The 23646-nt window shown below is 45.7% G+C and overlaps 1 protein-coding gene across 3 annotated transcripts in view; it reads left to right on the top strand.

Annotated features, from left to right (window-relative positions):
- Positions 1–3689: 3689 nt before the first annotated feature.
- Positions 3690–23646, top strand: part of HCN1 (hyperpolarization activated cyclic nucleotide gated potassium channel 1) — a 193791-nt gene continuing 173834 nt past the window's right edge. For 2 of the 3 annotated variants that reach the window (XM_077347082.1, XM_077347084.1), the window contains exon 1: positions 3690–4246. In XM_077347082.1, coding sequence (XP_077203197.1) covers positions 3846–4246 — 401 coding nt within the window. In that variant the 5' untranslated portion in view covers positions 3690–3845. Of the gene's footprint in view, positions 4247–4779; positions 4876–23646 lie in introns of those variants that run through there. The other variant, XM_077347083.1, reaches the window with a different exon arrangement.

Genomic DNA, 23646 nt, shown 5'->3' with positions numbered 1-23646 from the left:
TGTACTATAACATATACCTCTACCCTCCCCCCCCCCCCGGTCTGTGCTTTCATGCCGACATAATAAATGCATCTTTCCTCGGCTGCCCTTGCTTCATCCGGCAGAAGTGATTAGCAGCATTCAGAGGTACAAGTTCAGACTAGTGTCCAAGTGGGAATCTTGACAGGGAAGCTTTTTGCAAGGCTAAAATGCTGCCAGATAACATGAAGATCAAGCCTTGTTAAGCCCAGGCACCGGGAGACGTGTCCACAGTCATAATGAGAGCACCTTGTTCTCCACAGGCAGCCAAAATGTCCAGAAGGTCAATTACTCCAAACCCTGAGGTGAGAGCAGGTGTAACATAGAACTTCTTTAGGTGGTCATTTGCTTGGAGAAGATCCTCAAGGCAAGCAATGTACTGAGCTCTTTACCTAGATCATTGCTTACTCGTGGAGAAATTCTAAGCAGTTCCACTCAGAAGAAACCCATTCGATTCAGTGGGACTTACTCTCCGGAAAGCTTTCTTAGAATGGCAGCTTTACTTATTTCCCATTTTTCTCCTTGAAGGGCCCCAAGTGCCTTGCAGCCATGGATAGAATATTATAATTTAAACAAACAAAAATAACAAGCAAAAATGGCTTACGTCTGCAGTACACATATGGCTTGTCCATGAAAAGGGAGATTCCATATGAAGCCTCTGCTGTCGGTATTGTTAGATTTATAGACCTTCTGTTCAAATGGGCATGGGGTGGTTTCCAAAATAGCAAAAACATTCACAATCAAAATTTGAAATATCCTACAGTTGAAATGCCCAACCCAACCCTCTCCCATCCACCCACCACCCATCCACCCCTACCTTGCCCCCACCATCTTCCACTTGGCCTACCGATTGCCATATTTAAACTCTGGGGAACTTGACTAGTGTGTGTGCGCATGGGTGGGGGGAGGTCATGGTTCTGGAAGAGTGGCCCTTCATTGACCGACCTTTAATCTTTGGGAGAAACACTCTGAGACAGAAATGGAGCCCTGCAGTTGTGATGAGCACATGGCATCTTTAGGAAATGCTATGGAAATTGTATTGATCCTTACGCTGAGCCCCCCTCCCCAGTGGGCTCAATTGGATTACAGCAATTTATCCAACGCTGCTAAAGGAATTACGGTTCTCAAAAGGTTCACAGATTAATGGATTCTTTGCACACATTATGTGGGATGGATATTCTTGAGAGATATCCATACATATATGAAGAGGGCAAAAGGAAGTTTTTCATCTAATGCACTTGAGCATGGGAGAGACCTGCGTGAACAATGTGGCTGTGGGACTTCTATACCCCATCTTTGGATGGAGAAGGACCTTCAAGGCAGTCTCCATCAGACAAGAACATACAGTTTAATTAGGGGTCTGCAATTTTTGTTTGTTCAAAAAATTAGAAATTAGAATTGTAACTAGTAAAGCTGTACAAATTTGATTAAATTCGTAAACATAGAATACAACATTTGTAACTATTTATAAAAGACTCACCTTTCCTCCCAGGTGTGCACAGTAGCCAACATGTTTCCCCTCTTCACCACTGTCTCACAACAACCCTATGAGGTAGGTTAGGCCAGGGGAAAGTGCAGGGCTGCAGGGGGTGGGGGAAAGGTGACAAAATCTGGGGATCCTGATCCTCTAGGGGATTTGTGTAGTCCAGCAAGTCATATAATGTTCTCATCATTATACTTTTATTCAGTCAGTTGACCAGCAAAGCCCCACAAAACCAACCCGCTGCCCAGATAAAATAGGAATCAAGCACAAGATTCAGTATATAGTAGCTTCGTGTACAATCCATGTTTAGTACGGGGGTGCATGGTAGGAGGTGGATAATAGGAGAGAAAGCAGCTTTGGGTGCCCATGACACCCTTGGCAACCCTGGGAGAATGACTGCCCCAAGGTCATGCAGTGAACTGCATGGCAAGATTTCAACCTTTGTCTCTCAAGTCCTAGACCAGTGTTCTGCTCACTACCACACAGCGAGACCTCTGCAGTCAGTGACTGGCAGCTGAATGCACGAAAGGTCTCCAGGGTCCATTGTGACTGGAGCAATGTATCATGTATGGGATTTGCCCTGTGATGGCTCAGTCAACATTATGCTGCTGGACACCACGTGCAGTCACACGTACAGACATGTTTGCTGGGAATTCATTGCCCTTGTTCCTGCAGCCTCTCGTGGCTGCTAAGGAGAAGTTGCAGAGGGGAGTGGCTTCCGTTGGAACAATGAGACCTGGGTTCAAGTCTACTGCCTGCCAGGAAAATTGGATTATTGTGTATGGTTCTGCTCAGAGTCTGGGAAACAAGATACTGTAGAGCAGGGGTAGTCAAACTGCGGCCCTCCAGATGTCCATGGACTACAATTCCCAGGAGCCCTTGCCAGCATTCGCTGGCAAGGGCTCCTGGGAATTGTAGTCCATGGACATCTGGAGGGCCGCAGTTTGACTACCCCTGCTGTAGAGCTTTAAAAGGTGCTGGAAAGACCAATTAAAATGATCTGGGAGGAGTTGCCCTATGAGGACTGGTCAAAACACTTAGGGATGCTTAGCTTATGACAAAGGCGAGTAAGCAGAGACCCAACAGAGGCTAATTTTATTTATCTGATTTGAATAAATATTATCTCATTTTTATTTTATTTTTATTTCATTAGAAAGATACAGGAAAAGTTTTTTAAAATACTGCATTACAGTTATGCATTATGGCTACAATTTGGAAGAAAGACGGAATATTCCCAAAACACAGCTCTGACAAAACATACCCCATCCGTCAATTTCATCTAGTGGTCATTGACCAGAGACATTCTGTCAATTTCATCTAGCAGTTATTGGCCAGAGACATTCTGAACCCCAGTTAAGATTTACTATCTCAAGGTCACTCCTAATAGAGGCTTATTAAAATTATGCACAGCACGGGGAGAGCTAAAAGACAGAAGCGCTTTCCCCTCTCCCATAACACCACACCCCGGGGTCATCCACTGGAGCTGAAGGGTGGGACAGGAAAGGGGCAAAAGGAAGCATTTCTGCCCACAGAGCACTGTCGATGTGTGGAACTCACTGCCACAGGAGGGGGTTGTGGCTGCCAAACCTGGACTTGGCTTTCAAAGGGCAGTGGGCTGGGCAGATTCACGGAGCTATCAGTGGCCGCTCATCCTGATGGACGCCGGCCCCGTCGAGGACCCGAGGGCAGCTGGCCTGTCCCTGGACTTCCTAGGCTTTTCCTTCCCCGGCGCCCTCTCTCTCGCCGCCTAATGCCCTTCCTGGCGGGATTACTACTGGCAAGCCAGGCCGCCCGGAGCTGCCCTCGCCGAAAGCGAGCCAGACGCCCCCCACCCCACCCCACCCCACCCCACCCCACCCCACCCCGGGGCGGCCGCCTTCCACCCAGCGCGGAGCGGGCGTGCGGCTGCAAAGGCGAGGCTCCCGACCGGCGCTCCAGCGCGTGGCTCGGTGCGCAAAGCCGTCTGGCGGGCCGCTCCTCCCTCCCTCCCTCCCCGGCTCGCTCCGCCTCGGCTGGGCGAGGGCTGCGGCCGGCGCTCAATGTCACGGCCAAGGCGGGCGGGCGGGCGGGCTGTCGGCCGGCAGAGGGCGCTGTCGGGCCGGCGGGCGGGCGGGTGCGCGTCTGCGGAGGGCGCCGGGCGGCCGGGCGGCCGGCTTTTCTCCCCACCCACCCGCCCCTTCCGCGTCGCCGCTCGCCGAGCGCCAGTGCGGGCCGGTGTGGCGCGGCAGAGGGGCTGACGGGCGCGCCACGGAGCCGGCTTCCCCGGCTGGCCTCCCCGCCTCTGCTCGCCGCCGGCCGGCCGGCCGGGCAGGCTGGAGCGCTCGCCTCCTCTGCGGCCAGCGGCATGGAGGGGAGCAAGCCCAGCGCCTCGCCCGGCAGCCGCGACGACGGCAGCCCCAGCACCAACGCCTGCTTCCCGGCCAAGGCGGCCGACAAGGCGCTGGGCAGCCCGGGCGGCGGCGGCAGCCTCAAGGAGCATGGCAACTCGGTCTGCTTCAAAGTGGACGGCGCCGGAGGAGGAGGCGGAGGAGGCGGCGGCGGCGAGGAGCCCGCGGTGGGCTTCGACGACCCCGACGGCGCCCGGCGGCAGTACGGCTTCATGCAGCGCCAGTTCACCTCCATGCTCCAGCCCGGGGTCAACAAATTCTCCCTCCGCATGTTCGGCAGCCAGAAGGCGGTGGAGAAGGAGCAGGAAAGGGTTAAAACTGCAGGCTTCTGGATCATCCACCCCTACAGCGACTTTCGGTGAGGGGCGACCGGGGGGGCGGGGGTAGGGGGGGACACCGCTCGGTCGGCAAGGGCCGCCTGCCGGGCCCCGGGCTGCTCTCGGCCGTGCTCGGCGCTGTGCAGAACCGGCGGGGGGTGGAGGTTGCTTGGCTGGCTGCTTGGAGTAATCTCTCCCCATGTGACCCACTTAGGGCACCTTGGAAGGAGGAAGGCAGAAGACGCGCCGTCGCTCCGGCCCAAACTCCCCCATCGCCTGTAGGCTGCGAAGGGAGCTCCCGCCGGCTCTCCCGCACCCCCTAAAGCCGGTCCCTGTCCAGGGTGCCTGCTGTTCGTTGCTCTCCTGGACACCCCCCTCCCCAAAGAACCTTCACCCATTTGCCGCTCTCTCCTTTGCGTGTCCACAAGCCCCGCTTTGCCTTGTGCAGGAGGCGGTCTTTGACTCTCCTGGGCTAGTTGGGATCTTGAGCCTCCCCTCTCTCTTGGCTAGAGAGACAGAGGCTTCCTGGAGAGCAAGGCTATTACTCTTTCTGGCTCCACCCTGCCAGGCACATCAATCCATTCGCTTTGCTGCGGATCCCCCTGGGGCAGATACGCAATGGTTCGGCTCAGCAGCTCAGTCTGAGCGTTGTCGCCAAGCTCCGCTAGAGGTGAGTGTCCTCACCCCCCCCCCCACTTCCACCATGGAGCGCAGTGGGCACCGGGGACCAGCCTGACTTTACTTTCCCCAAGAAAGTACCCTGCCCGCTCAGCTGCTGGTCTTGCCCGGGCGACATTCGCTGACCTTCAGGGTGGAACTGGAGGATGGAGCATTTTTGCACTGGAGGAGGATGCTTGAGTCTGGTGAAAGATGGGGAGGGGGGGGGGCAACTGTAGTTCCAAGCACTCTCAAGTTTTCCTGGGCGCCGCTTGTATTCCATTAGTCGAGGAGCTGCAAAATATCACAGGTGTGAAATGTGATTTTAAAAGAATTCTTTCCCACCCTGTCCCCAGGCTAGGGTGGATGTGGATTCTGTGAAAGGAAGCAGCAGGAGTTTTGCACTTTCAAATCAGCTGCATGAAAACTGGGAGACTGGGGTCTAGTGTTGGCATTGGGGTCCAGAAACAGTTGAAATATGTTCTCCGGCTTCCCATTTAAAATCATGCCAAGTTCATAGTCCTCATCAAACCTGCCTGCACACCTGTGCCTTCTTGGTAGGGTGCTCCATACAGAAACAGTGCAGCCAACCTTGGATAAAGCCCCGTGCAGATGTCTCCTCATGGCTGGGAGAGATTCTGATTGTGTCCCCAGGCCCCAGGGCGGTCAGGATGCCTGCGTAGTGGCGTGTGCTACTAAAACCCAGATGTGCTAACCAGATTGTGCAGTTGGAGCTCATGCAAACATGGGTTTAAGCATGCAGGCCACAATGCAGATGCTGTGTCCAGTGCATGGAGAAGCAGGTATGCTGGGAGGTGCAGCACCAACCCAGCGTTATCTGGTTCCTCTCCTGCATGCATTGAAAGGACCATTGTCAGAGGGCTGTAAGCTTTTCTTTTCTTTTTTTAAAGAACTTTTCTTTATGTCCCATGCTGAAAGAAAAAGACTGGCGAACTGAAAACCTGAAAGAAAAAGTGCATGCAGAAACAAAATCATGCGTTCATGGGAGTGGTGGGGTGATCATGGCAACTAAAGCTACTTTGCGCCCCCCCCCCCAGTTGTTTTATTGCTGGAAGACTGAAAGGCATCTGTATGTGAGATTGACTCTCTTGGTTGGGGCGGGGGGGGGGTGCCCTCTTGTTAAGATAGCACAGTCTGAGATGTGTGTGAAAGCTTTTCCCTGTCTGGCAGTGAGCACACATGTTTAGCTTTTCCCATATACTTTTGAAAAAGATAGACTACTATCTTGATACAAAAAAAAAAACAGGGACTAGGGGTGTTTGTGGGGGGGGGACAGGATTAAGGAAAATGGGATTTTACTTAATGATTTTTAGGCAGAATGGGGTTTGTCCTTATTAATTTACCTGATGCTTGAAAGTCATCCAGAGAGCAATATCTCCTTCAGCTGTACTGTTGAGGGGAGAAGATGGGGAGAAGCAGCAGTACAGGTAGAATTTATACAGAGAACCTAACTAGGAGCTATCCAGGGTATTGAATAAACAGTGTTTCTGGAAATCCCAGCTTTAACCTTGGAATCTACGTCCTTGTCATTTTCAGTGAATACGTAATGGCTCTTCCCATAGATTCTGTCAAAAATAGAGCCTTCTCACCCTAAATGGCTGTGAAATGTTTTCTGTCTCTTAAATTGGTAGCAGAAGATGCCAAAAGTGAGAGAGACATTATTAAGAATCAATGACCTTCTGAGATGAACCATTAATAGATAGCTTGCAGCCGTCTCCATATTCATGAGGATTCCCAGGTAGTTAAAAAAAAAACCCAGTCGCTTCTGTGGTTTAGGGATAGACTGCAGAATGAGATTAGGGGAAGGGGGATATCTATTTAAATCTGGATGGCTAGTAATTAGCACAGATCATGTTCCTCTGTTCATTTACCTCTTGTTGGGTCACTTTATTCAAATGTGGAAATCATGATCATAGTTTAACCTTTTATGTAATACTGCAAATGACTTTACATTTTACAATAAGTAAGGATGGATTTTTTTTTTGCAAACTCCATATTTGCCTTTTTAAAGCAAATTAAAATAATCGCTGTGGTGTGTTTTAATTGGTTTTGTTTGAAATTCATCCATTTAATTCATTTGTAATGCATCTTGGGTTGTTTTATGGGGCCCACTCACTCAGAGTAATTATCTTTTGGTGGGTTGGGAAATGGTTGGAATTAGACTTCAAGTACAGTTAAAAATATAGTTGTCACTTGGTGATAATTTTTTAGCTAAGTAACTTTTAGTAATCTATCTAGGATAATGGCGATCAGCTATTATACTGGGTCAACCAGAATGTGTATTAATCAGGAATCCTGAGGGACGGACCAGAGCCAATGGGATGAAATTAATTCAAAAGAAATTCCATCTAAACATCCGGAAGAAGTTCCTGACAGTTAGAGTGGTTTCTCAGTGGAACAGGCTTCCTAGGGAGGTGGTGGGTTCTCCATCCTTGGAGATTTTAAAACAGAGGCTGGATAGCCATCTGAAGGAGAGGCTGATTCTGTGAGGGTCCAAGGGGGTGGCAGGTGACAGTAGATGAGCGATTGGGATGTGAGTGTCCTGCATACATCAGAGGGTTGGACTAGACGACCCAGGAGGTTCCTTCCAACTTGAGGTCATATACCCTTTTTTGAAAGAGGTAGTAACCATGTTATTATTACATTATTATTACATTTTATTTATTATTTATTACATTTTATACTGCCCTCCTGCATGGCTGGATAAGTACCTTGCCAGATCTCAGGATTGGCCCTGGCTAGTTATTTGAATGGGAAACTCCCAAGGAATGTCAGGATTGTGACACAGAGGCAGGTAATGGCAGACCACCTCTGAGCATCTCTTGGGGTTGCCATAAGTCAGCTGTGACCTGACCACCTAGCAGCATATTCTGAGGACTCTCGCATTACATTTGCCCTGCTGTCAATTGGGAATGATGTGTATATATTTGAATGACAAAATATCCCTGGAATAAACATGGGAATCAGTGGCATTTTCTTGGTCAGCACATCCTTGTTCATCCTGGAGGAATCTCCTAGTTTAAATGTGTGCAGACATGTGTCTTGTCCAGTTGTCTGCGTACCAGAATTCAGGAACTAGATGGGGAACCAGCTCTCCTTGTACAATCTTGCAGATGTTTGAGACAAGAAAAATTACTGTTCATTCTGTTTTTGTGTGGATGTGCTGCTTTGTTATGGCGGAAGAACTAACAGATAAAAAGGATTTGACTAGTTATAGCCTAACTATGCTCATATTTGCATCTGCTGTATACCACTCTTTGTAGGGTCAAGAGCTGTGCTAGATCCACAAAATGAAACTTGCCATCATGTTTACCAGCAAGCCCCCAAATAGTCATATTGGGTAGCAGCCTTAGTCCGTATCCTAGATACTACGAGCCTCTCTTGAGAGCCACTTGTATTTGTGAATGCGGTATAAATAGAGCCTTTGCTCTCTCTCGTTCCGTTGGTTCTACCTGGAGGAGAACCAGCATGCAGGCAGGAACAAATAGCTTTGCTATTTGTATCACTGAAGTTACTTTCATAGGTAGCTGCAGGATCAGAATAGATGATTGCTGTACACCGCAACACCAGGATAAATGCTGTGCTGCGGAATAAATGGATTTTATTCATATAAATAAAACAACACATTCTGAAGTGGGAACTGAAGACCTGATGGCCAGTTTGTACTCCGTGAACTTATTTTTTCCAACTGTCCCCTGGGAGCTTGATATTGGTCCATTAGAACCCTCTGTTTCTCCTGACAGTATCAAGGAGAGAGGGGTAGGTTTCAGGGATTGGAAGATGGGCTTGAAAGGGTTGCTTGAAAGAGCCTGGCAGGGGCTTGCAAGAGAGCAAGCTAGTGCTTGCCTATGGATTATAGAAATGTAATGTACAAGGGGGACTTGACATTTCTGCTGTTTAAAGTGGCACACTGTTATATTTCATGTTCACAGCCTGGATCCCTACCCGGAAAAAGGTTTCTAACCCAATAGGTACTGATGTTTCCTGAATGCCCACTAAGACCATTTATGCACTGGGAACTTCAATGCCCTGTCTCCCATGCAGAAGCACCAATCAGGGGCGGATGAGGTTCACCAAGACAAATGCTTCCCCGTGTGGGTGCAGGAAGAGGTGGGGCAACCTGCCATGTCTAAAATTCCAGCCTGCAGCCTGGCATGAAACCTCCAGTGCATAAACGGTCCAAGTGAACATTTGCAAAGACCAGAGCATGATCTCAGGATCCCTTTGGTCATTAGCTAAAGGTGTAGAAAGGAAGATGTATGGATTGCTCATGTGCCCTTTGTCCATGTCTCCAGCGTGTGCAGCATCCAAGTTTGAAGATTCCTAGTGAGTTGGATGTGCTTTTAGAACAGGAATAGAGGAGACACATGAATTGCCACTTTTCATGCTACGTGGAAGTGCAGAAAGGGGAAGCCATCGGTGATTCTGGGACCACAGTGCTTCCTTGTAGCATTGTATTTGGAGTAGCTATTTTAGTGACTCCTAAAAACTAATGGTACTCAGTGAAAACGTTTGACACTGTTTTTTTTGGCATTCATACAGGTTGTCTCCTTAGGGTATTTGTCCTGGAAGCTTTGTGGTAAACACTGTAACAAGTTATTCAACTGCAGTCTGGATATATTCTCCAGAAAACTAGGCATACTTAGATGGTGAATGTATCAATGGAACATAGGCATGCAAAGTGTGCTCTTCATTTCCAGACATTGATGCTGTTCTCCTAATCAGAGTTACAACCTTCTAAGTCTGCTGAATTGCAAGTAATTTACTTCTGAGCATTGGGGAAAACTGCAATAATGAATATTTTCCAGTAATTTAGTATTTGTCGTATGGTAAATGCCATACCGATGCCATAAGTGCATTATGTAAAAGTATGCTCTATTTACTGCTGCTTAGCTATTATTGTTTCTTTTATTCCACACTCTTCCTTCAAAGTTCTCAAAAGTCTGTAGTTCTCCAGATGGTCTCCCATCCAGGCGCTGCTTAGGTCTAGATCCCCTTCGGCAGCTGAACTGTGTCATGTGCCTCAGAGTATTTTGCATGGATTTGCTTACGCAATGAAGTCTAACTTGTATGAACAGGGGAACTGTAAAAGCAATAGTTGATGGGCTCACCCTTGAAGCAGTTCCTAATCCACCGATTTCTGAAGTTAATTATCTGAGAGTAAACGCAAAAATGAAGCGGGGTTGGAGGGCAGAGTAGGAAAGGATCTTGCTGGGAAGAAAAAGGGAGGAGTTAGAATGATCTCTTCCCCAAAATCCCTCATGAAGGTGGTACATGCGCGGCAGAGGTCAGAATGGAAGCACTAACCCCCAATCTGATAGGACAGGGAAAGATTTGGACACACAAAAGTAGGTGTATTTATTAGGCAGATATCTTCACCATCTGTCGGCTAGCTCCCCGTTTAGGGTGGCTCATCTGGCACTGTCCAAAGCCAGGACAGTGTGGTCTAGTGGTTAAGAACCACAGTCTCTTATCTGAAAACTGAGTGGGATTCCCCACTCCTCCACATGCAGCCAGCTGGGCGACCTTGTGCCAGTCATGGTTCTCAGAACTCTCTCAGTCCCACCTCCCTCACAGTTGTATGTTGTGGGGAAAGAAAGGCAATTGTAAGCCGCTTTGAACTCCTTTGGGTACTGAAAAACAGGGTAAAAGACCAACCCTTCTTCTACTTCAGTACTCAACATTTCTGACCTCAGATCCAGGCACTTGAGTCATCAATGCTAAATGGGATGAGGAAAGGGAAAATACGAGGTTTTCATTGTTTGTCTGTGAGGGCGTGTTGGTGAGGGAGTCGAGTCAGAGAAGATTTTTGTGTGTTGATGCCTTTAACAGTCACTGTAAATTAAAATGCAACATCTTTGATGAACAAGGAAACAATTTCTAAGACGCTTGTCACCTTCTAACACTGGATTCCCAATGACCGTTTATGCACTGGAGGTTTTATGCCGGGCTGCAGGTTGGAGTTTTAGTAATGGCAGGTTGTCCCATCTCTTCCTGCACCCACATGGGGGAGCATTTGGCCTGGTGCACCTCATCCGGCCCGGATTTGTGGTCCTGCACGGGAGCTGGGGCAGTGAGGTTCCCAGTGCATAAACGGTCAATGAGGTACCGAGGTTATCGTGGGGCCTGCTAAGTGTTTCAGGGTGGGGCCATTGTAAGACAGGGCTGGTGATTGGCTACCTTTATTCAAGTGACATTGTGGCATCTTAACCAACAAATATATTATTACAGCATAATCTTTCAAGGGTCAGAACCTGCATTCCAGGGGCTTGAAATGGTCAGCTAAGTGGGTAGCTGCTGGAAAGGAAGTAAGCAAAAGGAAAATCCTTCACAAACTGAAACAGGCTCAGCAGAGCATCGAATTCCTCTGGGCATTAAGGTATAATTAGCAAACTATTATGTAAGCAATATGATAAAGCTTTGTCTCAAACACTTCCAGTTATTCCTTCACAGTCCAAGTGTGACACTGGGAGAGCTTTCTCCAAAAGGCAGCACTGCCCTTTTCCGTGTTGCAGGGATCCTGCTTTTCAGCTGAAACGGATCTTGGGATCGACTACCGTTTTATTATTACCATTGAGGTGTGGTAGACCTGTCCCCGGTCGGCCCAATGGCATGTTCAGAGGACACCAGCACATAGATTTCTGAAGCCGCCTTACATTGTGTCAGACCAGTGCTGCGTATTTTGACCGGCAGCAGCTTTCCAAGGTCACAGGCAGAGCCTTTTCCCAACACTGCAGCCAGAGATGCTTTTAGCTGGCGATGCTGAAGGCTGAATGTAGAACTTCATGCACACAGAATGCACTGTACTACTGGGTAGAATAAGTTGGTTTTTATAACCCACTTTTCACTACCCGAAGGAGTCCCAAAGCAGCCTTCCCTTCCTTTCCTCACCGCAGACACCCTGTGAGGGAGATGGGGCTGAGAGAGCTCTAACAGGACTGTGACTAGCCCAAGGTCACCCTGCTGGCTGCCTGTGGAGGAGCAGGGAATCAAACCTGGTTCCCCATATTAGAGGCTGCCACTTTTAATCACTATGCCATGCCGGCCCTCTAGCAGTTTCTATTAGTTACTCAGTCTATGGCACAGTGGAAATAATGTTCTTCCCTTTCTTAGTTGTTAATATAATACATAAGAATATCTTTAAAAATTTCTAACCCACCCGAATTGCTCCGGGTGGGTAACACCAGTAAAATCAACATACAGAATTTAAAAACATATGCAATTATTATAAAAGCACCCACAACTAAAATTCCCAGTCAGGGGAGTCCTTTAGCAAACAACTAATATCCTGACCGTCCTCCTCTTCTCAGCAGTGAAGCCAGTCTCCCTGTGGACATTACTGTAGGCCTCGACCATAAGTTTGGTCTTGCTATGCTTGTCTTGATATGCTTATGCATATGAGTTGCTTGTAGAAGTTCTGTTAGTTCCAGTGTGAGCCATCTTAGGTGATCAAGATCTATACTTCTGTGCAAAAGATTGTACTATACAGGGTTGAGTCACATCCTTCTTATCCCCACTGGCTTCGGTGGATATAGAAGGCTGTAATTCTATTTAAGATTTCACGGTTTGACTTATTTTTTTCTTGTATAGCCCCTTCCCAACCTATCACATGGTAGAGTGCTTTTTGATATGGTTGTAGAGCAGGCTTTCTCATCCAGGGTTTTATGAACTGATGGGGTTTCTTGATGGCCCTGGAAGGATTTCTCCAGTTAAAAATTTGTTAAAATTTATGAGATTATATGACTGTATATGGTTGTGTCAACCCTTCCCCCTCCCAAAATGACCATTGATGGGCCTGGAGGGGGTCAGAAGGGGAGAGGCCCCAGGCAGGTGCATCCGTAGCTGTGTTTCACAACCATATTTGGCATGATTGTGCCACTTCTGGGGTTTTTTGAAGCCAGAAGACAGTTTCAGGGGTTTCTCAATGGTGAAAAGTTTGAGAAAGGCTGTTGTAGAGTCAAGTGGTCAGAGAAAAAGAGTTGCACCGGGCAAGAGCATCCACATATGCAATCATTAACCAGCTCTTTAGATTCAGCCCATTTGGATCCTGGAGACACTGGGCTGGATCCAGCCAGGCTTTTCATTCAAATAGGCCCAATTCCCCCATCCCCATCCCGGTATTACATTCTCCATCCCACCATGATGAGGATTCACATGATTCTCAGAATGACTTTTTTTGTGTGGTTCTACGTTTTTTCACCAGCATAGAATCCTAGAATCATAGAGTTGGAAGGGACCTCCTGGGCACTATGCAGGACGCTCACAACCCTATTGCTCATCCACTGTCACCTGCCACCCCCTTGAACCTTCACAGAGCAGAAGATCTCTTTTGAGTCCAAGCGATTGTAATGAATGATGGGAACTTCCTTTTGCTCACACATACATGTACTATGGCTTTACTCCTGCTGGCTTGGAATCAGTGAGCTGTGTATGGAAAGGAAAATATGCTTAGCATAGTTCCATTTGGGCATCCAGCACCGCAAGTGCTGAACCAAGATGTAATGTTTAACTGTGCTTTTTTAATGAAATAATGGGCATATGGAGCAAACAAACAGGCAACAGGTGGCTTAGATGCTTTTGTTTAATTTGTTTTAAAAACAGAGCCAGGAGAAATATGTCTCTGCCTGGCTTGTGTGTGAACAAAGAGGGTACCTTCGCATTCACTCAGTGCAGGCAGCCAGCAAGGGATACTTTTACCAGGGCTGCTTGTATCAGGATTAGAGCGCAAATGGAAATCTGTAGGATCCAGCCATAATGTATTTTCAAGCATGTTCCTTTTGACATGTACCATCCATCGGCAAATAGATTTGATGTTACTTTCCCAAATAGCATTTTGTTTAGTTTTGTACTGTTATGGTGCATAAATTGCAAAGATTTATTGCAAAGAGCCAAAAAGAACAAATAAGCAACACTCACTGCTTATTAGATACCATGACTGCTTTAGCTATATGCTCTCCCCCCCCTCTCCAGTCACAGCTGACTTATGGCAGTTTTCAAAACAAGAGTCTTTCTTAGGTGCTTTGCAATTGCCTGTCTCTCTGTCCTTGGGGGTCTCCCATCTAAATACCATTCAGGGTCGACACCGCTTAGCTTCCATGATCTGGCAAGACTAAGCTAGCCTGGGCCTTCTAGGTCAGGGTTACATGCTCATCATAACATGGGAAAAGTCAGTGTTGCTTCTATGTTGCTCTGATTTTTTAAGGGCAGAAAGAGATGCGTCTTCAGCTAATATTTCCAGAAATGATTGATTGATGTTGCACTATGAAATGTGACCGTGGTGCTAAAACCAGTTTGAGATATAAGGCTGTGTCTCAGTGGTAGAACATTCTGTGGCATACAGAAGGTCCTTGGTTCAGTCCCCAGTTATCTACACGGTCCCAGTAGTTCAGCGGTGGAATCAGCTGCCTAAGGAGATGGTAAAATCCCCCTCACTGATAGTCTTTAAGCAGCAGCTGGACAGATACTTATCCTGGATTAGGCTGATCCTGCAATGAGCAGAGGGTTGGACTAGATAGCTTGCATGGCCCCTTCCATCTGTATGATTCTCTCTCCAGTTAACAGGAATCAGATGGTTATGTGAAAGACCTCTATCCTATGTTCCTGGAGATCCGCTGTCCTTCTGAGCCATGGACTGATTCAGTGATGGACCAATGTGCTGATTCAGTGTAATGCAGCAGCCCAAAGCACCTTCATGAGTTCACCTTCAAGCAATTTACACCTGCATAATCACCATTGAGTTGAGAAGAATATATGCAGGAATAATTGGATGAATGAATGCAGCTGAAGTAGCTAACATATTAAATGTGTGTACAATTACTTTTACTTCTAAATCCTCTAGCAGGACCAGTATCTTCAGGATTCTCTTATTCTGTAAAATGTAAGAGTTAAATATTTCTGACTAATGGGATAACATTTAATATACAAACGGAATGGCTTTTTAAAAATGCATCATGGTCCAGAGAACCACAACTGGAAAGACCACATATGTGCCTTGTATTGCCTGCTACAGGGATGTGTAACTGACTTAGAGCACAGCTGGATTTAGTTCTTTGAGAACACAGCTGGCTTTCACAAACTTGTTATGGCAGATTTTCCTGTTGAATCCTCTACTTTTTTAGGGGAGGAGCAGGGGTTGCAAAGAAATTCCATTTCCTGGAATGAAGCAGTGGTCTGCATACAGGAAATGCAAGGTTTGTGTTAGCAGTAGCCACAACTATAACTTCATGTTTCTCTCATTCATTCTTATGCATGCACATGCATATGTGTCAGTTGCTTGAACAGTAATCTTCATGATTCTCCAAGCTGTATAGAAAAGAAGGAATATACTGTGCATAATCTTGCCAGGAACATTTGGAAGAAAATTGAGGTATACGATAAATGTTCATGGCTAGAGCTTTATACTGGAGGTTTGCAAAAACAAATTCCAAAGCAACGAGTGAAAGCAAACCCAAAGAACCCTCCACCATTCTCCAAAAACTGTCCCCATTCATAGCTACTTCAATCATCTAAGCATGTTAGTTTTTAATGGAAATGCTACATGATTACAACAGAGAGAGAGAGAGAGAGAGAGAATATACAACTACAAAATGGACAGATAAATTCATTCTGGTATGTGTGGAGAGAATCCAAAGCATCATAGAATCATAGAGTTGGAAGGGGCTGTACAGACCATCTAGTCCAACCCCCTGCTCAATGCAGGATCAGCCCAAAGCATCCTAAAGCATCCAAGAAAAGTGTGCATCCAACCTTTGCTTGAAGACTGCCAGTGAGGGGGAGCTCACCACCTCCTTAGGCAGCCTATTCCACTGCTGAACTACTCTGACTGTGAAAAAAGTTTTCCTGATATCTAGCCTATATCGTTGTAGTTTAAACCCATTACTGCGTGTCTTCTCCTCTGCAGCCAACAGAAACAGCATCCTGCCCTCCTCCAAGTGACAACCTTTCAAATACTTAAAGAGGGCTATCATGTCTCCTCTCAACCTCCTTTTCTCCAGGCCGAACATTCCCAAGTCCCTCAACCTATCTTCATAGGGCTTGGTCCCTTGGCCCCAGATCATCCTCGTCACTCTCCTCTATACCCTTTCAATTTTATCTACGTCCTTCTTGAATAACAGCATCATTAAAATATATATAGTCTACTTTTCCAGATAGCTCAATATACACATTCTGTGATTCTGTGGAGTTTTCAAGGCAAGAGAAGCTCAGGGGTGGTTTGCCACTGTGGGCCTCTGTATCACCAGCCTGGTTTTTCTTGAAGATCTCGCTTCCAGATACTGACCAGGGCTGACTCTGCTTAGCTTCCAAGATCTGATGAGATCAGGCTAGCCTTTGCTATCCAGGTCAGGCTGGAAGAATAAAAATGCATGCATAAAGACATAAAAGACCACAACTACAAATTACAATTTAGGACTACAGAAAAATTAAAACTAGTCTAATGCAGTCCTAAATACAGCTGTCTTCAGCTGCCTCCACAAAAGATTAAAGTGAAGGGGGGCAGACATACTCCATGGGGAGGTTGTTCCCTCAATGTTGAAAACTATTATAGATAATTTAATTGTCTAAAGTCTTTCAGCCATTTAATTTTTTTGGTTCAACTTTCTCCAGAGACTGGATTTCAATTTTGAAATTGACAGTCTGTTCAGCACTAATTACTTAGAGGGGTTCATTCTAGACAACAGCAAAAGTAAGTTAATGACAACACGAGTTCAGAGTGCCTTTTCCAAGGTCATCATTGGGATACAGGTTTCAAAATGTACATGGTAACAAAAAAAATTTCACAGTCAGAGTAATTCAGCAGTGGAATAGGCTGCCTAAGGAGGTAGTGAGCTCCCCCTCACTGGCAGTCTTCAAGCAAATGTTGGATACACACTTTTCTTGGATGCTTTAGGATGCTCTGGGCTGATCCTGCATTGAACAGGGGGTTGGACTAGATGGCCTGTGTGGCCCCTTACAACTCTATGATTCTATGTACAATTTGTTACTGCTTTGATTTTACTGTTCAATATAGTCTAATATTGGCCTCCATTTTCGCCTGAATACCAGTGTTGATTTGTTGTGTATTATATTCCTAAGAGCCTCTTGTGGCACATGGCAGCCGACATGCTGTCTGAAGCTTTGACCATGAGGCTGGGAGTTCGATCTCAGCAGCCAACTCAAGGTTAGCCTTCCATCCTTCCAAGGTCAGTAAAATGTGTACCCAGTTTGCTGGGGGGTAAAACGGTAATGACTGGGGAAGGGAATGGCAAACCACCCTGTACTGAGTCTGCCATGAAAATGCTAGAGGGCATCACCCCAAGGGTCAGACATGACTCGGTGCTTGCACAGGGGATACATTTGCATTCCTCAACGTAGGAAAAGGGCCAAATGCAGAGGCACGACAAAGGAACTGAGAGGGCTCAGTGTGGGTTCCTTCTGTATGCTCTTGGAGTTTCTGAATTACTTGGCAGTGCAAGAAGGAGCCACCTTGCAGCATCTTCTGTTCCAGGCTTTTAAAATAATGATGATTAAATACTGGATATTTCCTTGAAGTAAGATTATTTTCTTTAAAAGAGCCAACGAAGAATACTGATGTCATATTTCACAGTTACCTTAAAACTCAGTTGCTAACATGCTTAGTGCTACCCAGGTCCCCTAGAACAGGGGACAGATGAAAAGACAAAGAGAGACTCTTAGCTAAAATCATGTTTTGTTTATTGAGTGTACTGGCTAATACAGCCTCGTCAGAGGTGACTAAGCTGGCTTTCAGTTTATTTGGGGAAATCTTGTTTATAGTGTAGGCTTTTTAGGTGCTTTCTCACTTGTGAGCCACAAGCCAGGTTTCCATCGTATTCAGAGGTTCTGCTGAGCTGACATTTTTGCATGTCTGATATTTCTACTTCAAAGATTGCCAAAGCCACTTGCAGGCTGGGAGGTGTGTTTGTCACCTGTCCTTACACAAAAACACTGTCTTCATTTTGATGTGGTCAGGAGGGGAGCAGATCAGCAAAACGTCAATAACTGATGTCTGCCAGGTTTGGTTCCCCACTCCCCCACATGCAGCCAGCTGGGTGACCTTAGGCTTGCCACAGCACTGATAAAACTGTTCTGACTGAACGGTATTCTCAGGGCTCTCTCAGCCTCACCCACCTCACAGGGTGTCTGCTGTGGGGAGAAGAAAGGGAAGGCGACTGTAAGCTGCTTTGAGACTCCTTCGGGTAGAGAACACTGGCATATAAGAACCAACTCTTCTTCTTCAGTAATATCAGGACACTCTCAGCCTTACCTCCCTCACAGGATGTCTCTTGTGGTGAGAGGAAAGTGAAGGTGACTGTAAGCCTCTTTGAGACTCCTTCGGGTAGTGAAAAGCAGAATATAAGAACCAACTCTTCTTCTTGTTTTTACTTTCATATTCTGTTTTGCTAGAGAACAAAGTTTGAGTCCACTGGCACCATTCAGACCAACAAAGCTTTTGTGTGCATGCACACTTGTTCAGACCAACAAAGTATTTGTCTGAATTATACTTCAGACCAACAAAGTATAATTCTGGGTATAAGCTTTTGTGTGCATGCACACTTGTTCAGATACACATGAAATCTTATATCCATAATTAAATTTTTTTGGCCTTAAAAGCACCACTGGGCTCAATTTTTGTTCTGCTGTTTCAGTCCAACATGGCTACCAGCCTGAATCTGTTTTGCTACAGATTTCCCCCCCCCCCAACACATTTACCCAACTGACTATAGAGAATCATCATCTGGAATATGAAATAGAGTCTAAGAGCAGTAATTTTCAGCTCCAAAACACAATAGGAAGCTTTCTCTCTTTCCTTGGTGTACTCCTGAAACGTTAAAAGATTTCTTGCAACTTAAAAACAACAACTGAAGTTGTTTACGAACATCACACACTAAGAGCTGTGTAAGGTCATAAATGACTATGAACACAGTTTTCTCAACTGCCTATTTTAAGAGCAGCTTATCAGTCATTTCAGCTGTGGGCAACTTACTTGGAAGTGGACACTTTCTCTTGTCACCCTTAACCTGTGCTTTTTGTGTCTAAAGCAAAGAAACAGCTGCAGCGGAACGGTACAAAGGCATTAAGGGACTTGAGGTTCAGATTCAGAAATTTTGACCAAGGTTTCAGAGATTGCAGACAAAACAAAAAGCATGACCCAAATATGAACTGTGCTGGAGGTGTAGGCTGTTCTGAAATTATTCCCTCTTTTTTTCCCTTCTGACTGGAGTATATATTATTATTATATATAAAAATAGCAAAGCCCATTTTTAAAACAGATGAGAGGGAGGAATTGGGCAGAGAAAGACAGCTGAGCTCACTGACAGGACCACCATGCTCTACCGTTCACCCTCCACCCTTGCACACTTTCTCCTACAGAGCAGGGAGGGCCAAGTGGCGAGCTGGGGTGGAGCTCTCCTCGAGCTCTCCTCACAGTCAGATGGCCTTTCCTGGGCCCTCCTAGCTGAAGCAGAAAAGCCTTTAAAAGAAAACCAGGTGAAACTTATGCCCAGCTTGTTTGTTGCCTAGACAGAGCCTGGAAAAGGTGGTTTGAGAGTAGTAAAGTAAAAACTTTTGAAGAACTGAAGCAACTGATAGGCTTAGGATAGTTCTACAGGCAAGTTCCCTCACAGATGGTTCCTGAGGAATACAAAAACCAAGAACAGTAGATGAAGCCACCACTTTATTAGATGAGATTGAGGAGGGCTTTGCAGGGGTTCTTCTTTTCCCACTTTCCATCAAGAATAATAAAGTTTGGGGCACCTCAGAGAAAACCTAGCCATCAAAAATAGCTATTATAATATCTCATTAAAATTATGTACCTGGTGGCAAAAAATCTATTCTCCCACCTCCACAACAACTAACTCCTTCTCAGTGCACCATACAGATGCCGACGGTCCTCCACAAGGAGATGGTCTGGCCCAGGTGGCAGTCTTTCCTGGACAGGCCCACCTGACCATCCATACCCTGACATCAACTGCAGGCAGCTCCCACAGGTCCCTCAGCTGTTCTGGGAGCTCATTCCACCAGGTTGGGGCCAGGACCGAAAAGACCCTGGTCCTGGTTGAGGCCAGGCAAGCTTCCTGGGGGGCAGGAACCACCAACAGGTTGGTACCCACAGAGCATAAAGCCATGTGGGGGCATAGAGTGACGAGCAATCCTTCAGACTGGATTGAAAAACCACTGAAAAGGAATTTCTTATGTAGCAATTTATACCCAGCACTGGAAGGGAGGGCACCATTTCTCTCATGCAGGCATTTGACAACCTTCTGTCTGGAGTCTGTCCAGAGGGATAATTCCTTCTACACACACAGGGAAACATGAAAATGTGGAAAATATTTGGTGACATTTTCTCCACAGTAATTCAGTTGTGGGAAAGATAATTGATGATTTGGCATCCTCAAGGTAAAATGTGGCAAATATTTGCTTTGTTCCGTGAGGCAGGGGGGGCGGGGGGGGGAAAGACTGTATTTTTAGGACTGGGCACATCTCTCTTTTGTTTGTGTCTGATCCAAAGATACTGGAGGGCTGAAGCCTGAAGGAAACACAGAAAATGAAATGAAACATATACCCTTTCTGAATTCTGGGCAGACCACATGCAGATGAGAAATAATTTGATCAATGCATAAGGACAGTATAATACCAACAAAGTCCCAGAAATAATTTGAATGTCAGTGCAAATGAACAAATCTGATGTTCTACCAGTTCATTTTCTTTATGTATAATATTACAGTGATAGGCCTACACTCTTCTACAGGGAGAGTTCTTAAGAGCAGAAAATTGCTTCTTGATGGTGCATCTTATTTCCCATTAGATTTTTAATATCAGTAAGTCATCAAATGTTGCTTGGAGCATCTTTTCCACATATTTTAGTGGTCCTTCCCCCACCATCTTCCTGCAGTTTCTGTTACTTAGTGTATTCAGTCAGGGATTCTGCTGAGAATCTGGAGGTCATCAAAAATCCAACCTTTGCTTACGCCACCGAATCAAAAGTAGCCTTAGGCATGTAGCTGTAATTCAGAAGTCACCCTTTTAAAGTGACCTGTCTGCTCTCAGTTGCCACTTTCTTAGCTTCATAAATGTACTGACCTTGTCTCTAGGATTCAGCAGCTACTGAAGGCACAGTGGTGGCTTCAGCAATGGTTTTTCAATTCACAAATCAAGCCAAACCATACTTGCTCTCTAAGCTTTGATTTAGAAATCTCTGAACTTCACCTGCGAGACTTGATCTTAAGTCTTACTTCTGTTTGTAGCCCTCTTGGACATACATTTCAGACACGCCTTGTTTTAGGCTCGTTTTGGCTTTCCATCGGATGCTGCAAATTGACACTAGGCTTTCTGCATTTGGGCTTTCCTCCCCTGGTTTCCCAGGCTGAAATTCACTATATGTTTTCTGCATCCTATTTGGAAGGAGGCAGCCTCCCATCATGCTTTGCTTCCTTTTCCCCTTTCCATTTTTTTTGTTTGCAAAATAGCCCCTGCTTTCACCTTTCTTTTCATTGCGTCCCTTCATTCCATCATTCTGTGCCCTCCCTCAGAGATACTGCTCACCTCCCCACCTTCCCCCCAGTACACTATATGTGATTTTTTTTTAATTAACTTATTGTGGCACAATGCTGCTGCAGCTTAACAAGCAAGACTGATTGCTGGTTTTTTTTAATGTTTAGGGACAGTGTTGTTATGTCATTGCCCCTTTAAAAAAAAAGGAAGATGTTTTGGGATGGAGGGAGGGGAAGGAAGGGAATGTGCACAAACAAATCAAAATAATGGCTGGGGAAAGACCCAAATGCAAGGATTTCTCCATTGGGCAGCACCAAATTAGAATCTGCCCTAAAAAAATGGAATTGCTGTAACCAGGGAATCCTTAACCGCACAATTTGGGTCTGCGGCTGGAGAGGAATAATTAGGTGCAGAAACAAACACAAAGTTCGGCATTTCAAAAAAATCAAAGGCAAGGGATATCACTAGTGCAAAAATTGTCAAGTTCTCTTGCAGAGGTGGCCCTTCTCCGTGCAGGGCTTCCCTCTGGCACATGGTGCTTTTCTGCTCAGTGAAAAATGCTAATCCTAAATGTATGAAAGCACCTAGCAACATGCTGGACAGTGGATGACCACAACTGAGAAAGTTTCAGAGTATGCATAAACAAGATTTAGGATACATGCCTGGATCTGAAGAACAGGAGTCATATTGACTTCACATAATAAGTGATTTGAAGAGTCTAAAATTGTGTAGACTGAGAGGTAGTTTCTAGAGTAAAAACAATAAGGTTTTTCATTTGGGGCACCTCTGGGTTGGAACCTTAGAAAACACTCCTGCTTATCCACTAAGACAATTTCTGCTCCCTTTGTAATTGCTGTATGCATCTTCCTTAGCAGTCTTACCTTTTAATTAGCCACATTGTGAACCTTTACTTTCCTGTGACGTAGCTTGATCCGGTCTTAACGGCTCTTCCTTCAGCATGAGTGTTTAAGCCTCAAGAAATCTTTGAATCTACATTAGGAAAGGTTCAAAGTATATATAATGTTTCCAGGGCTCTGTGCTTGCTAAACCTCATTATGAATCTTGATGGATCACTGATTGCTATGCAGCTGGGAAACTTCAGAGCCCTGAAGGGGGAACGACCTTGAATTGAGTCAATGGTCTTTGGACAAAGCTTATCCTTAGGGCTTAATTTGAGACAGGACTGATCTGGGCTACTCAATAAGAGAAGCTCTTAGCTATGTCATTAGGGACTGGGCTTGAGCAGACGTTAGGCACTGACCTCTGAGCTTTTCACATATTTTCACATCTTATGATTTATAAGTTCAATTAGCGTCACTGAGATGTCAGGAGGCAGAATAAATGTTAAAAGGCATGATCTGGATAGTCTGATCTCATCGGATCTTAGTAGCTAAGCAGAGTTAGCCCTGGTTAGTACTTGGATGGGTGACTCCTAAGAAAGTCCAGAGTTTTGCTACTGCGAGGCAACTAATGGCAAACCACCTCTGACCAATTCTTGCTGTGAAAGTTGGCTACACCCAACAACAACAAATAAATCAAAACTCATATTTGGAAAATACCACTATTTTTTCAGCATTTCAGTACGGTGGCTTTTCCCTTGTGGGGATGCTTCCATGCTTGGGTAGAGACAGATGGGGGCAAGCAACTAGTCTCTTTTAATTATTTCTTTTCAGAACTGGGAAGTGTCTGCCATTAATTACTAACCCTGATATTTTTTCTCCAATGTTTTTGTGAACTACAACTGATTCCAAAATACTGATTATCTTACTTAGCAAAGAATTATCATACTGCATACGTAATTTGGATGTTATGACTCAGTTTACTAATTTGCTACTAATTTGCCTTATATCTGTACTCTTATGACCCTTGTTCCATTGTCTGAGGAAGTGTGCCTGCACTCGAAAGCTCACACCTAGAATAAATCTTTGTTGGTCTTAAATGTGTCATTGGACTCAATTTTTGTTGTGCTACTTCAGACCAACACAGCTACCCGCTTGAACTTAAAGATGGAATCCTTTTGGTTCCATTAGTAATACTTCTTATACATCTCTGTAATTCACTAGTTCAGAAATACTTCTGCACTGTTTGAACAGACATTCCCCTGCAGTGGTAGAGTTGCATGCAGCTTTCAGTGATGTGACTCATATATTTGGTGCAGAGATGGGGAATGTAGCTTGCCTACTAAATTGTCCCTAAATTGAACCATGTTTTCAACAAGATCTGAGTTAGGCTTGCTATACTTCATGATTGCTCTCTCGCTCTCCCTTGCCAAATT

Source organism: Paroedura picta, chromosome 7 (genome assembly GCF_049243985.1).
Source record: "Paroedura picta isolate Pp20150507F chromosome 7, Ppicta_v3.0, whole genome shotgun sequence".
Taxonomy (NCBI): Eukaryota; Metazoa; Chordata; class Lepidosauria; order Squamata; family Gekkonidae; genus Paroedura; species Paroedura picta.
The sequence above is the reverse complement of the archived record's forward strand: the minus strand, read 5'-3'. Positions and strand labels throughout refer to the sequence as shown.